General features: G+C 42.3%; 1 protein-coding gene across 1 annotated transcript; it reads left to right on the top strand.

Annotated features, from left to right (window-relative positions):
• The first annotated feature begins 7,728 nt into the window (after positions 1-7,728).
• LOC111228903 (discoidin domain-containing receptor 2-like) lies at positions 7,729-15,216 on the top strand. The gene is made up of 15 exons (XM_022755014.1): positions 7,729-7,829; positions 8,663-8,900; positions 10,039-10,186; positions 10,391-10,493; positions 10,724-10,907; positions 11,334-11,574; positions 11,694-11,759; positions 12,298-12,434; positions 12,905-13,115; positions 13,181-13,431; positions 13,737-13,864; positions 14,063-14,281; positions 14,379-14,613; positions 14,747-14,896; positions 15,082-15,216. Exons 1-15 carry the CDS (start codon positions 7,729-7,731, stop codon positions 15,214-15,216), a joined length of 2,547 nt encoding a protein of 848 aa, XP_022610735.1.
• The last annotated feature ends 614 nt before the right edge of the window (positions 15,217-15,830 follow it).

Here is a 15,830-nt window from a genome sequence, read left to right as displayed (position 1 = left end):
ATTTTCTGTGAAAAAAAAAAAAGACGCACTTCTAGAAAAGAATTTGGCACATTACAGCTTTATTCAAACCTGTCAGACAGTTTAAACACTGTGGTGTTTCAGGCTCTGTCCGTCTCTCAGCCGTCTGTTAATATATATGTTACATACTGTGTGTTTGTGTGTGTGTGTGTGTGTGTGTGTGTGTGTGTGTGTGTATGTGTGTGTGTGTATGTTTGTGTGAGTCTGATGACTGTTGTACCTACATACATGTGGCCTCCTGACTCAGTGCCATCGCCACTTTGCTGGGCTCGTTACACTGTGGTTGTGTCTGTGTTTTTGGATTTGTGACACATGGACATGGTCGTTTTATCTCGTATCTAATGAAGATCTATGGAGAAAAAGAAGACATGCTAACACATTTTTTTGGAGTGTGGAAAATTAAAACATTGCTGTGCTTGCTATGACACTTAATCTGTAAATTACACTTGGGTTTAAAAATGAGCATGCATCTGTCAGTCCGATTTTGTCTCTTTTCAATACATTGTATATAGTTTGATTAACCTTAATGCTTTGGCATGATTTTATTCCTACTTTTCTTCATCCTTTTATTGAAGAACATTTTCTGAATAGGTGTAGTTGTGTCTCAGAGGGAAACATCTCACTGTGTGCAGGTGCTGCTACAATTCTGTCTCTGTTGCTTAAAGCTGTAGCCACCTCGTACTGTAAGTATTATTTATTAATGCCGTACTGCTGCAGCGATAAACTGCTGCATCACTGTTGCTCCACCCTTCAGACAAATTGTGTGGAAAGTCCTTTAGCACCCATTCAGGGAAAGGTGGAGGCTTATAAGAAACTTCTGCAACCTTTCAACGCCAGCTGTTCTACCAGCTCCACCACGCTGACAGTGAGCCAAGTCTTTCAATCACTGAATTGAGGACATGTCTTTGAGCTCTTTCCAAAAATCGATTAATCTCTTCCTGGCCCTCCTTTTTCCCCCCTCCTCTCCTCTCCCTCACTCACCTTCCTCCCCTCTTTTCCCCGAAGCTAGTCACCTCTTTCCCACTCTCTTGCACTCACAATCTGTCTGCTGTATCCGTCAATCCATATCGGATTTTTCCAATCTCTGGCGTTTCCCGTTTCCCTCCAAGGTTATGTCTGTGTGCTAAAAATGAAAGTGCACTTACATCAGTGTTTCTCCTTGTGGAATTAAATGCCCTTTCTCAAATGCCGTGTGGTGTCATGGTATGTCCAATGCATTTGGTGTGACTTACTAATTGCTGAAATGTGTGCAGGGGTGATTTAAACCAAAGTATGTCTCTAAGATAATGATAAGCAGCACCACTTCCTGGGCTGACCTTTCCAAAATGTTTTCCTCGTTACTATTTATAACTCCTTGAGAAAATGGGATGTGGGCATGCAGAAGGTCTTTTGTGAGGGTGATGTCTCTCTGTTATCGTCTGAGATACACCAGCTGTGGTCATTAAAAAGGGTCAGCTCACATTAAGCTCCCTGTGTGTGCTTACAGTAGCAGCTTGATGCAACGCTGCAGATAAGCTGGAAAATATGAAGAATATCAGCCATTACCCACCCACATCCAGACACGACACCCTGCAGCTCCACTAGTACAGCTGCTGCTGACACAGATAGTGGGCGGCCTCCTAGAGTTGGCCTCTACTTTCATTTGCCTGAATATAATGAAAAATGGACTGTAGTGTCATTCTGCTCACCCCCTCCTGAATCTATATCAGTGTTTTTGCTTTGTATCCTGTAGGTCAAATAAATTCAACAAACATGGTTTCACAGTGAATGCAGCGTTGCGTTTATCTCTTGGTTTGGTCTTTTTAGCTAGACTCTCCAAGAATTTTGGGACAAAATTTTACACAGACATTCTTGGTTCCCAGATGATGAATCCTGCTTAATTTGCTAATCCCCTCTAGCGCCACCATGAGGTTGAAATTTGTGGTTTTGAGTGAAGACTCTCAGCAAATGTTGCATGATGATAGAAATTTACTGCAACCAGTCATATTTCCAACAGGATGAATCGTAATAACTTTGGTGATCGCTCAACTTTACCTGTAGCACGATCATCATCAACATCAACATCAAAATTACCATTCATCCGAGGGCACTACTAGGAAATGGTAATAAGCTAACACATAGTGACAGTAGTTCACATTACCTGCTAAACATCAGCATATTAAAGGTGCCCTGTTGAATCAGACAAAAGTTATGTTTACATAATTCACCAAAACACATTGAGTGTGTTGAGCATTAACAAACATGTTGAATGCATTTTCAAAGCTGATTTTGAGCATTTTAAATCCAGCTTTCCTTTCACTCTGCCGTTTTAGCACCCCTTGTTAATTTTTGAAGTGAAAATAGGTAAATACAACTCCTCCATTAAAATATCAGCCTTGCTTGAAATATTAATGCACTGTCACTTTTTATTTCATGAACTTAAAAAAACAAAGAAAACAAATAAATATAACAGTAATTTTGGCATGTGCAAAAGTTTGAGCACCCTTCTACCTGTTAACACTGTGGCCTAAATCAAGAATCATCATTAGGAAATGTCAGCTGATGATAAATTCTCTGAGTCTTCAAACCTCTAAGCTCCTGACTGAGGATCTGAAATGAAGCTAATTGATGCTATGAAGCAGGAACAGACAATAAAAAGATATGTAAGTGCTTCCAGTTTGCACTTCCCACTTTTCCACAGTTAAAGGCAGCAGCGGAAGTGAAGACAAGATCTGGAAAAGCAAGAAACATTTCAGATAAAACTGCACCTCTGCTGGGTTGAAAGAGCACGTTTATGACTGCAAAGGAGCTGTACAATAAGGTTTGCTGACACAGGAGAGGCGGTGAACCGTTCACCTAGCAGATGAAGTTAAAACTGAGCTTTTTGGCCACAATCACAAATGTGTTTTTGGTGATAAAAGGAGCAGCATTTAAATTTAAAGAACATCTTGTCGACTGTTCAGCACGGGGGTGGAAATATTCTGCTTTGGTGTTGTGTGGACACCAGTGACACAGGAAACACTGCACAGATAGAGGGAGGAATAGATTCTGGATGCCAATGTAATGCAGTCAGTCAAGATGGTGACACTGGAAAGAGGCTAGCTTCTACAACAGGACAGTGATCCAAGGCAAACCTCAAAATCCACATTATCTTAAACATGCTGTGTCTGCAAGACAACCGAAATTTCTCCAAACTTAAAGTGATCTACAGAGTGGGTTAAAATTCCTAAATTAAGAATAGAAATAGCATTTGCAAGCTGTGATATCTATCTATCTAAGGGGGGGTTGCTAAGTGCTAATTTAGTAGGGTACGCAAATGTCACAATTACTTTTTGTTGTTGTTGTTGTTGTTTTTTTATGCCTCTGCACCAGGACCAGAGGCTTTTGTTTTTGGGTTATCTGTCTGCAATATCTCAGTAACGCCTTGAGGACATTTCTTCAAATTTGGCACAAAAATTCATTTGGACTCAATGACAAACTGATAAGATTTCGGTGGTCAAAGGTCAAAGGTCAGTGTGGCCTCACAAAACATGATTTTGGCCTTGTGAATGCGATATCTCTTCAAAGGAATCTCCTCACATTTGGCACAAATATCCACTGGGACTCGAGGAAGAATTGATTCGATTTTGGTGGTCACGGGGAACAACTATTAATGTTGTCATTGTGAGCATGTTAGCATGATTACATTAGCATTTGGCTCAAAGCGCTGCTGTGCCTTGGCTTCAAGGAGCTGCTAGCATAAACTCTTAGCGTTAACCTGATTTCCCTGTAGGCTACATTATGACATCTGTCATTCTTCCAGTTAGACTCACCACCTGTTTGGATGATATTCGAGCTCTGCTACAGATGTGAGAGAGCCTGTGAGCCACCAGCTTCTGTCTCTGTTCATTATATATCCATGAGTACCTGAGGCAGGCTGCAGCTTTTATGATGACTCATGAATCTTTTAATCTCTCTCGCTCTCTTCCTGAGGAATAAGTGATACTCCATCATGGTCTGCTTTAATAATGAGAGACGGTCATATTTCATGATGGCAGAACAATTTCTTAGAATGTGATTATAGGAATATTCTGATATTTTGGGAAATACACCACTCTCATGTATGTGCGGTAAATATTTAGTTGGAGCCGGTAACCAAAGGCTAACAACATCCACCTACCACCCATGTGCACTAAACATGAACCAACAGTACATCCAGCAGCTAGCTGGTTAGCTTCACTTAGCAGCTATCTATGCTAAGTAAGCTATGTAAGCTAACCATCTTTACGCTAAGCTTCCAGTAGTAGAATGAGAATATCTTGCCTGGCTAATTTCTGTCTTTGTACTAGCTAAGGTTTATATTTAGCATACAGACATGATGTTGACCTTCTCATCTAACTCTTGGCAAGAGTTCAAAGTATTGTGGTATCAAAAAGTATAAAACCTAATGTGTGTGTGGTCTTGAATATACAGTCGCACTGAAAGTCTTTAATCGTCTTATTTTTCTTTTTTTTCTGTTTCTTTCCTCCAGCCACTACATTTACATCAGCCTTTGTTTTCATACATAACATCCTGGAGGAAGCCATTACTGGAAATGTGTGTTGCTGCTGCAGCAGTTTAAAGCAACTGTCAAACATCTTCAGTGTTCAGTTCTGTGTGTTTAATTCAAACCAGTTTCAGGTTCTTAAAAGTAACTGAGGACATGATACTGAAAACATAACATGATCTATAAGTGTCCGTATAAATCTTTGTATTTTAAGCTTATAGTTAAGAGACATCTAGGCTTAATTTAAAATACATATTATGCGCTTTTCCATGGTATGAAAAAAAATTTGATTCACACTTGATTTCTCATAATCAAAGCAAGCTTCTGCCTTTTGCTTTTACCCACTGTGTTCATTTTACTTTTAATGCCAGGCATGACTCATCTTGTTTGTATCCAGTGATAGTTTTTTTTCTAAAACATCATGTCTCCTTCAGTAATTAGCAGGTTCTCCTCTGCAGGAAAATGAACTCCACTCTGTTTTTGTCAGCAGCTCTTGGTGGACGTTGCCAGATAACTGCTGCTCTCAACTGCCTTTGCGGGACATAATTGAAACCATTTGTGGATCAGGTGGAATTCTGGGATTCTGGCTTCATCTCAACATCCCAAGTGTGTTATTTTCTCTCCTTCTTTCCTCCAGCCAGTTACATCAGCCTTCGTTTCCTCTCCTTCTCTCCCTCTCTCTCCCTCTCTCTGTGTCTCTCGCTCTCTTTTTTCCATTCCCAGAAAGTCCTTCAGAGGAAGAGGTCAGCAACTTGCAGTGCTGAATGCATCAACTCACAGTAGATGTGGAATATTCCCTGAGACAGATGGTTTCATAATAACGAGAGAGGAACTTGTGAAAGTAAGTCAACTCCATATTTTTCTCATATGTGAATATTTACCCCAGTGTCCACGTTGACTCCGAAGGAAGTTCGTGTCGGCTCAGTTCAGTATAGAGAGTGACATCACAAAAGGACATACATCCCACAAGTTTAATAACATCACAATAAGTGTAAGGGATACATCTGTCTATACAGAGGATAAGAGGGGTAAGATAGTGTAGCTTTACTTGTATTATATTACCACTAAAGTAGCTGTTACACCAGAAAGTTAGTCAGTGATCATCGATGCATTTCAGGCACAACTTTTACTGGTGTGATTCAGTATGTTAAATTTAGTGGATAATGTTCCTCCATTTCCTTCTGTGTTTGTATGAAAAAAAAAACTAATTGCAATGCGCTCTTAGTAAGTACACATCACACCGGCACAGACCCACACTGTACCACCAATTTTTTGGTGACCGCGCCACGTGAATGGGAGTAAGTGCACTTTCTGAGCAGTGGACTAAGTTAAGTGAGTTCAAGGTGCAAGTCACTGAGACCTTCACAGTGCTTCTACAAGGTAAATAAAATAAGAGCTCATACTGCAGGTACTGTGGTGGGAGAGAGCAGGACTCTGGGTTACAAGGGGGACTGTGTGTGTGCATTTACCTCTGCAGATCCCACCAGAGTTTTGGGGATATTCAGCTTCATTGAACCATTTGTAACATCCTATTATTATTTAAATGTAGCTGTAATTTTTGATCTTTGAATTTCTATCTTTCCTATTTTGTTTTTCTAATTCTTATCTTTACTCTTAATCGTATTATTGTTATTTTATAATAATCATAATGTGCTCTTGTCTTTGAGCACACCCTTAAGAACACGCTTCTCTTCGTTTCAGTATACATATCAATTGTGTATGTGACAAGTAAAGTCTCTGACTCATCCTAAATATAAATATAAAATACGGGTTGTGCTGTGGAAAATTTGTTGATATGATATATGAAAACTTAAATAACATCTTACTTTGGATTACTTTGATGTTTACACTCAGCTTTACTACTCATCTCGCTCACTGATCTACACCCATCCTGAAATGTTTAGGTGTGCAGCTCCTTGAGAAGAGATGAAGGTCATGGAGATTAAACTGATCACACATCATGTCTTCTTTATCCTGCTGGCCGCCACTGCAAGAGCTCAAGTCAACCCAGGTAGATATTTGTCTTTTACATACATGTCCCTTTTTTCTCAGAGCAGGTGGGCGTTTGGTGGGACACTTCGGATGTTGCAGGGATCACACCTCAGATGTTTCTTGAACCGCTGGTCCACCCTGCTCATTGCACGTGCAGTTGAGCAATCCACGATAGAACGAGTTGAGTTTAGTTCACAGTGTGTGATCAGACCCTGAGGGATGAGCCAGTCCATGTGGATATGTCATATTCAAGCTTAAAATAACTTCTTTATATTCCTGAGGGATAGGCATGTTGACAAGATGGAGAAGGAAAGCAATTTTAGGTGGGTGGGCTTAAAATGCAAGAATGTAACGTGTGTGTTTTTGTGTGTGTGCGCTTATGAGGGTGCGTGTATGCGGTTTACCTAATGGTCAGACAGCAAATATCCTCAGAACAGGCAGACCTTTCACAAGCAGGGGGCATTCGCAGAAAAAAAAAAAAATTTAGGCTAGTTGTAGGTAACACACACACACACCTACTCTCTCTCTCTCTCTCTCTCTCTCTCTCTCACACACACATACACACACACACGCACACACACGCACTCATTTGACTTTTCCACATAGAATATTTTCACAGTAAAAGGCTTATTTGTTCTGCTGCACTCTCAAAGCACATGTCAAGGAGTTCAGTGGGACTAAAACACAGACGTCCCTTAATTACCAGGTAGTGATGGTGAGAATAAACAGTATTACACACTGGAGAGTGCAGTGAGCAGCTGTACGGTACAGTCACTGAATCATATCAACACTTAAAATGTAGCTACTGTCATTTTCAAACTTGCTTTTTTTTTTTTTTTTTTTTACATGGGAACAAAGGTGAGAAATGTGAGACACTTTGAAAGTCAAAAAATTCTCTCACGTGTCTCTGGTAGAAATTATGGGATGAAAATGAAGAGCAGGCAGCGCTGAGGCCACTCCCTTCTCATTTTGCTTAGACTGGCACCTACACAGTGATGCCTCTGTTTGGCTTTAGAGGCCTTGCAGGGCTGCAGGAAAGGGGACCAGGGGGGAAGGGACGGGCCCGGACCACTTCACACTCACCTCCTCATATCCTGAAAATACACAATAAGAATATGGCATGTGAAAGTGTACAGCTTAACACGTAACACATAAGAGACATATTCGAAATATGAGCAGCATGTGGATCTGTGACGCTTCATGTGTTTGTAGAAATGTGTCGCTATCCTCTTGGTATGACCGGTGGGCAGATTCAGGACGAGGACATCTCTGCCTCCAGTCAGTGGTCCGAGTCAACGGCTGCAAGATTTGGCAGGCATGTTGGATTATGCATTTCTCTTCTTTTATCTCAATTCCACGTGATTTACATTGAGCGACGTCCACAGCATGCAACGTGATAATCTGTGATCATCTGTGAAGTTCTGTTTCTTTTTAATTGAATCTCCTCTGCTCTGCCCTGGTGGCCAAATTCTTCCTCTGTTTATTCCAAACTAACCACTGCCCTGGCTTCATTACATCTTGCATGCACACAAGATTTTTTTTTTTTTCCACCAGAAGCCTCCCTTAGACTCTGGGTTTCAAAGAGCATCTGTGAAAGCTGTTCTGGAGCTTTTGGTTCAAATCACACGACCTTCATCAGCAGATGAAAACAGAGCAAAGTGGACTTTGAGGTGTTTGTTTTTGTCAGTTTTGTCAGTTGCTCTTTCCAAATATAAATGCAATGTTAGGGTTAAAACTGGGATTAGGTGGGAAACTCACTTATTCTCTTTCTTTCTTGAGATGAAAAGATTGATACCAGTTTGAAGCTGGAGCCAGCAGCCACTTACTTCAGCCTATGTGAGAGTTCGATGCACTGGCTACATGTAGAATAGTTATAGTGCTGTTTTTTTACAATATGACCAGTGGCAATATAGAATAGTCGAAGATGTTCTCATGCGGATATGAATTCATTAACATAGGAAAGACCGCACTTACTGTAGTAGATTAAGTTCACCAACTAATTTTCTCGCCTCATATATTCTCTCTACCTTCTACTTTCTTTCCTCTCCTCTCTTCCTCTCTATGTTCATGCCTCTTCCCGCTCTACCTGAACTCTTTGCACTTCCTCTCCCATCACCGTCTCCTCTCTCGTGTCTTCCTCCTCTTCAGACTTGACTTTGACAACGGAGACGGCGATGGGGCCTGGTGCCCTGACATCATGTCAGAGCCGGACGGCCACAAAGAGTATCTCCAGGTGGACCTGCGCTCACTGCACTTCATCACACTGGTGGGAACCCAAGGTCGCCATGCCGACGGAATGGGTAATGAGTTTGCCCAGCGATACATGATCAAGTACAGCCGCGACGGCAGCAACTGGGTGGGCTGGCATGATAGGAAGGGAAGGCAGGTGAGCAGGGCTACATGTTACTGTGTAATGTCTACCTTTCTTATTGTAGCGGCCTGCGCTGCTCTCACACATCTGAGTCTACGCTTAGTTTTCAAACAGTTCACCACTTTGAATCTGTGCATTTAAATGAAAGGTGACACTGACACTTCCACACAAAGGTGACAAAGGTATTTGTCAGTTTCTGTTATGGCAGCTTAACTTTTATCATTGAGACGTGAGTTTACAGACTTTTACCGTGTCATAATAACTGTAATAAAGTGAAAGACAGTGGTGGAAAGTACATTTACTCAAGTACTGTATCTAAGGTTGTTGCACTTTCCCCGGAGTATTTCCATGTCAGGCAGGTACAGAACAGATAACAGGCAGGGCAACAAGAACGAGAGCCTTCAGCGTGAAAGACAACACACCATCTGGCGGTGAGCAGGCAGGTTTAAATACTGGCTGGGATAATGAGGAAGCAGGTGTGTGAGTGGGCGGGGGAGGAGCGGGGCTTTCTGCTGGCGAACGGGGAATCAGGAAACAGGGATCAGTGGGAAAGACTCAAAGGAATCTGGTGGGTGGATGGAGAATGACAAGTGGCCAAAGTAAACAGGCCCAGTGCGGGAATCGTGACCTGCATCGATACAGATTAAACTACCAGGTACAACAGTAAAACATTAGTCATACATTAATACATCAGTAATAATTATCCAACTATATAAAGTGTGACACTCACAGGGGTCCATTTATGAGTACTTGTACTTTAAGTACATGTTGCTATTACTACTTGTGTTCTTTTACTGTTTTATTGTCGAGCGTTGCTACTGAATACTGAATACTGAATACTTGCTCCACGCTGGGGATAAATGCCAAGAAACATCATCTTCTTTGCTGCGAGTTGTACCAATGTGATCTCATATTCATGAGATAGAAGGCACCAAATTGGTTTCATAATTTATCTGACCATCACATATTTATGCTGATAAAATGCTACACATAGCAATTTTATCATTCAGCTACCCCAGTCCCCTGCTGCAGAGTGCAGAGGTTTTTGTTCAAAGCATTAACGCCATATACACTCGCGCGGTTAGGTATCCATCCCTGACAGGTTTCTCTCAGTCAGTCAGTCTGGTGTAATCTGCCTCTCCCTCCCTGTTAGGTCATTGAGGGGAACAGGAACGCATACGATGTGGTGCTGAAGGACCTGGAGCCTCCCATCATCGCTCGTTTCGTCCGCTTCATGCCTGTGACAGATCACTCCATGATCGTGTGCATGAGAGTGGAGCTCTACGGCTGTGAATGGCTGGGTTAGTCGATACGCTCCAGTGCAGCATCGTCATCCAGCAACGTCTAGTTTATGTTTCTTTAATAACTGACAATCTACATTCAGCTTTTTGTATAAGTAACAGTTTTCTGTTAACTAATACGTTTTGTTTATTGCCATAATATCCTACAAGCATAAAGTGAGTAAATCGTAGGTCATAGGTCACAATCTTACCTGCCCCTTTCAGATGGCCTGATGACTTACAGCATTCCAGATGGGCACCAAATGATCTACAGAGGCCTGGATGTCTACTTCAATGATTCTGTGTATGACGGAGCAGCAGCTGAAAGGTCTGGATTTTAATGCTGCTTCTAGAAGGAAAGATGTAGACCACAGTTATAGAGGGGTTATTTCTATCACCATTATGCTGTGAGTGCAGTAATATTCTTCTTTTCTTTCTTTTTTTTTTTCTTCGGTGTAAGATAGCAATGAATTCTCTGCACTCTTCCTAAAAATAAATGTTTGTTTTTTGGGGGGGGGGTTTTTATCTTTTTAATTCCTCCATCCGTCCCTCCACCAGACTGACAAAGGGCCTCGGCCAGCTGACAGATGGCACCTGGGGCCTGGACGATTTCCTCCACAGCCACATCTACGGCATGTGGCCAGGCTACGACTATGTGGGCTGGAGCAACAAGAGCTTCCCCAAAGGTTACGTGGAGATGATCTTTGAGTTTGACCACGTCCGAAACTTCACGTCCATGAAGGTAAGAAGTTCAGGGAAAACTTTCCGGGTATAGTTCATCTTAACAGCGGAGATAGTGGAATATCTTTAAATGTGCTGAGTCAACACTATGCTGAACTGAGCTGTGCTGTGCCGCGCTGGGCAAGCACCCATCTTCTAATGCAGCTGCACATTTTATTGGGACATAAAAGTTATAAAATGATGCAAGATTGCACAGCCGTGTGAAAATGCCATTTTCTGTATAATTAGCCTATTTCTCATGGGTAAGTGCCATGGCCAGGATTCAGAGATGGAAGTTACCACACCTGCCTTTACATCATCTTCCTCTTCAGATTCTGGCCATTTTGAGCAACTGCTCAGTAGAGAAAAAAAAAAAAAAGATTGATGCAGATTTTCCATCTTCAATCATGCTTTCTTGTACTTACATAGTCCACTGTCACCTCCACAGGTGCACTGTAATAACATGTTTAGCCGAGGGGTGAGGATGTTCAGACAGGCCACCTGTTACTTCCGGTCAGGCTCGGAGTGGGAGGCGGACCCGGTGACTCTTAGGCCCGCCGTCGACCGCGTGAGCCAAATCGCCCGTTTTGTCACCGTGCCCCTCGGAGACCGCACAGCCAGCTCCATCAAATGCCGTTTCCACTTCAGTGACCTTTGGCTGCTGTTCAGTGAGGTGGCCTTCCAGTCAGGTAATAAAGCCTCAGGTGTGGGCTCCAGTCAGCGCCCGGTTAGAAAACTTTGATTTGATATCTGCTTCCTGTTTGAGCTCACTGTATATCATCCAGCTTTGTGTTTCTTCCACTCACAGGCTCAGCAGTTTACAATACATCTCTGACTCCTCGCAAACACGGACACCCCACAAACACACTACCAGGTCAGAGGCTGAATCCTTTGTGTCTTTTTTTTTTTTTTTCCTTCAAGCAGTGGCTGCAATTTTGGTGAAGTGACAGTCAGGCAGTGGAGAAAAATGTACGTTTGACATGTGGCTGCTGGGAAGTGATGTGGTGGCAAACAAAACATAGGTCTTCAGTCAGCCTCAAATATAATTAGTGTGTAATGTTTTTCTCTATTATATTTGTAGAAGCTTGCTCATTTATAATTTTTACTAAATTGGCTTAGTGTCATACATCTTACTGTGACATATTATGATTTATTTTTGTGCAAAAGTGCAGGTAATTGCTCAGTTTAAAAGGTGTTTTTTTTTTTCTTTTGGTTAAACACTGCCCCCTGGTGATAGCATCAAGAATGACTTGTTACCGTGAAGATAAATGTCTCCTTGCTGTAGTTGTAATGAAACATGACGGGGATTATTCAATGAGAATGTAATAATTTCGGGGGTTATGCTATAATAAGAACTTGATCTGTGATGGATTAAATCAAATCAATCCCAATTCTCGTCTCATCTTTAATAGGGGATGATCCCACCCATAAAGTGGATGACAGCAATACCAGGATCCTGATTGGCTGCTTGGTGGCTATCATAGCCATCCTGTTGACTATCATAGTCATCATCCTGTGGCGGCAGGTGTGGCAAAAGATGCTTGAGAAGGTGAGAAGAGAGTTTTCTTTTTGTTTTGTTTTTTAATGGAGGGATGTGTGAACAATCTGGAGATTATACACATGACGAGACAAATCAGTAATTGGTCAGGGCTTTGGTTTGGCTGCAGGGGAGGTATATTATCACAGTGGGGGGACCTAAAATTACATTTTGCATTTATAGTTTTTGTAGGAGGGGTTTTATGAGTTGAAATGAGCCCCCAGTGACCCCCATCAGCACTCTGTGGTATCCTGCTACTGACCAAGTAAAGAGAAGTTTCCCAGGGCTGGTGATCTGGAGAGAAAAATTCTCTACCCCTTGGTTTAAATTAGGGAATACATACAACTCTGTAAGTATGTGTTTTTATGTGTGTGGTGAATTGTTTTATTTTTAGTTCACCCAAGTGCTGCCATCCTCTTCTTTTCCTCAAACCTCTCTCACCTTAAGAGGGAAAATTTCAAATAACAAACTCACTTCCACAGGCATCTCGTCGGATGCTGGACGATGAACTCACAGCCCGTCTTGCCGTCCAGACCCAGGCCTTCTCCTTCCACCACTCCTCTCTGTCCAGCGAGGGCGGCTCCACCTCCAACTCCACCTATGAGAGAATCTTCCCCCTCTGCGCTGACTATCAGGAGCCCTCGCGCCTCATCCGAAAGCTGCCTGAGTTTGCTCAGTCCACAGAGCACCTCGGTAAGATGGTAAAAGTACCACGCAATAAATGCCGTGGAGGCTTTTTAGAGTTATAGCTGCTGGAGCGTGTGATTTTGTGTCTTCCGCATCAGGACCGAGCACCTCCTGCAGAGCCCTCGCAGCCAGTGGTTCAGATGGTGCCCCCCACTATGCGGAGGCAGACATCATCAGCCTACAGGAGTCTTCAGACAGCAGCACCTACTCCATCACAGCCGTCAACATGAATCTCTTTGCTGGCACCGATTCATCCATGAAAGAGTTCCCCAGACACAAGCTCACCTTCAAGGAGAAACTGGGAGAGGGCCAGTTTGGAGAAGTACATTCAGTTTTGTCGCTCTAATGTTTGCTGGCATTGATTTGGCATTTTAGAAATATTCACAGAAATGGTTATTAGATTCATTGGGCTGTGCTCTCTTTGCCATCGTTATACTGATGTATCTTTACAGCTCTCATTTCTAGTACCGCATGATAGATGTTGCTCTGTGGTAAAAGCACCAGAGTGTGAAATGCAGTCACTCCAGAACATGCTGACAAGTAGTCAACACTTAGTGGTATTAGACAGAGCTAAACAGATGGTTTCAGGTGGTGCCAAGTGGACTGACAAAGTGTGATTTTGTACAGGTGCACTTGTGTGAGGCAGAGGGCATGCAGGACTTTTTAGACGAGGTTTTGTCTATAGAGGGAAACAATGAGTCACCTCTGCTTGTTGCTGTTAAAACGCTGCGGGAAGACGCCAACAAGAACGCAAGGTAAAAGCAACTGGTAGCATTTTTTTTTTAACAATTGTAAGGCAAAGGTGTTGTGTATATTTTCTTTATGATTTAACCATCAAACAGGCAGAATATCTCTACAAGTATGTACATTAGTCTCCAGCTGGTTGTCATTATTCATTCAGTCGTCAGTCCAAACAATGAATTGTAATTTTCTTTGGCCCCGCTGTGCTGCAGGAATGACTTCCTGAAGGAGATCCGAATCATGTCTCGTCTGAGGGACCCCAACATTGTCCGTCTGCTGGCGGTGTGTGTGGACACAGACCCACTGTGCATGATCACTGAGTACATGGAAAATGGAGACCTGAACCAGTTCCTGTGCAATCTCAGGCTCAAAGAGGCTGCTGATGAAGACAAGGCAGAACAAGAAGAGAAGGAGGGGAAGAGTATGGTCAGGTGGGCTCATATCTTTATATTAAACTATAATGATTATCAGGGATAAGTGCACTATAGTTATGACTTCTGTTTCTTTTGTGGTGTCCTCTGCTCGCAGCTACAGTAAGCTGATTGGGATGGCTGTGCAGATTGCATCTGGTATGAAGTACTTGTCCTCTCTCAACTTTGTCCACCGTGATCTGGCCACCCGCAACTGCCTGGTGGGTAAGAACTACACGATAAAGATCGCTGATTTCGGCATGAGTCGAAACCTGTACAGAGGAGACTACTACAGGATCCAGGGTCGGGCCATCCTGCCCATTCGCTGGATGTCCTGGGAGAGCATCCTACTGGTGAGTGCTGTGCAGAGCTGGGGACAAGTGAGATACCAGCCTCATGCCACCAAATAATCCAACATCCAATGTCTAGATTGTTTTCCAAGTCCATGCTAGACTGTGTTTGGATTTAAGTTGTCTGCCCTCTCAGGGTAAATTCACCATGGCCAGTGATGTGTGGGCATTCGGCGTGACTCTGTGGGAGATTCTGACTCTGTGTAAGGAGCAACCCTACTCCCAGCTCTCTGACGAGCAGGTCATTGAAAACACGGGCGAGTTCTTTAGGGACCAGGGCAAGCAGGTGAGCATCACACAGATTTAATCTACTAATCCTCAAGAGTACAATCTGTTTGTGGTCTCAGTTGTGGATAGTTCCTTGTATTTCATTGTTCAAAATTAGCTGGAAATATCTCATGTTTTCAAATAAAAATACTCCTCATAGCCACATTAACATACATACATTAATATTTTGCTTTGTGCTCCCAGGTGTACCTGCCAAAGCCACCATGTTGTCCTGAAAGAGTCTACACTGATCTGATGCTGAGCTGCTGGAGGAGGAATGCCAAGCAGAGGCCAAGTTTTCAGGAGATGCACACTCAGCTGATAGAGAGTCTGGCGTAGCAGATAGGATGTATAATTTCTCTCTGCCATGCACTGTCTTGTTTGCTCTTTTCAGGATGGATTTATTTGGAATTAATTTGGAGTCAGAAACAACCCATTAAATGTTTTCCCATTTGTTTTATGCATGCTTGCCACAATGGTGCTGTAAATAACAGGAAATGAAGACAGGGTATGCACTTGAATAGAGCCTATTATTGTAGATATCATGCAGTATCATGCTGAGCGAATAGCACTATCCACTCAGTGTATTCACACCTTTGTGTATTTATTAATTTCTTTTTGTTTCCTATGCTATGTGTATTTATAGAGTACGTTAAAGGTAATCCTAGGTTTTGAAACACAGATGTGATTTTTTTTTAAATTTTATTTCTTGATCCTTACATCTACTTCTATTGCACATTTATAAGAGAATGTCAGTTGTTTGACCCTTTTTTAGTGTTACTATTTTTGCTTTGTAATTTTAACATGAACAAATGACACGATAATGACTGTGTTCTGGATGAGAATGTGTTTAAACTATGCAGAAGCTCCCTTATATTCTTTATAAACATGTTTATATCCTTTTGCAGAAATAAATGAACTGTATATTGTTGAAGAGTAGAAAAGAAAAAAAG

The sequence above is a fragment of the Seriola dumerili genome, unplaced genomic scaffold (assembly GCF_002260705.1).
Source record: "Seriola dumerili isolate Sdu_G_001 unplaced genomic scaffold, Sdu_1.0 BDQW01000226.1, whole genome shotgun sequence".
NCBI classification, from domain to species: Eukaryota; Metazoa; Chordata; class Actinopteri; order Carangiformes; family Carangidae; genus Seriola; species Seriola dumerili.
Note: the sequence above shows the minus strand (reverse complement) of the source record. Positions and strands in the feature narration are given on the sequence as shown.

Bases quoted from the DNA above. Each gene is read 5' to 3' on its own strand.
- LOC111228903 (XM_022755014.1), top strand. From the start codon at position 7,729: ATGTGTCGCTATCCTCTTGGTATGACCGGTGGGCAGATTCAGGACGAG. The intron at 11,575-11,693 runs GTAATAAAGCCT...TTCCACTCACAG, and splicing joins TGAGGTGGCCTTCCAGTCAG to GCTCAGCAGTTTACAATACA. The intron at 13,432-13,736 runs GTACATTCAGTT...GATTTTGTACAG, and splicing joins GAGAGGGCCAGTTTGGAGAA to GTGCACTTGTGTGAGGCAGA.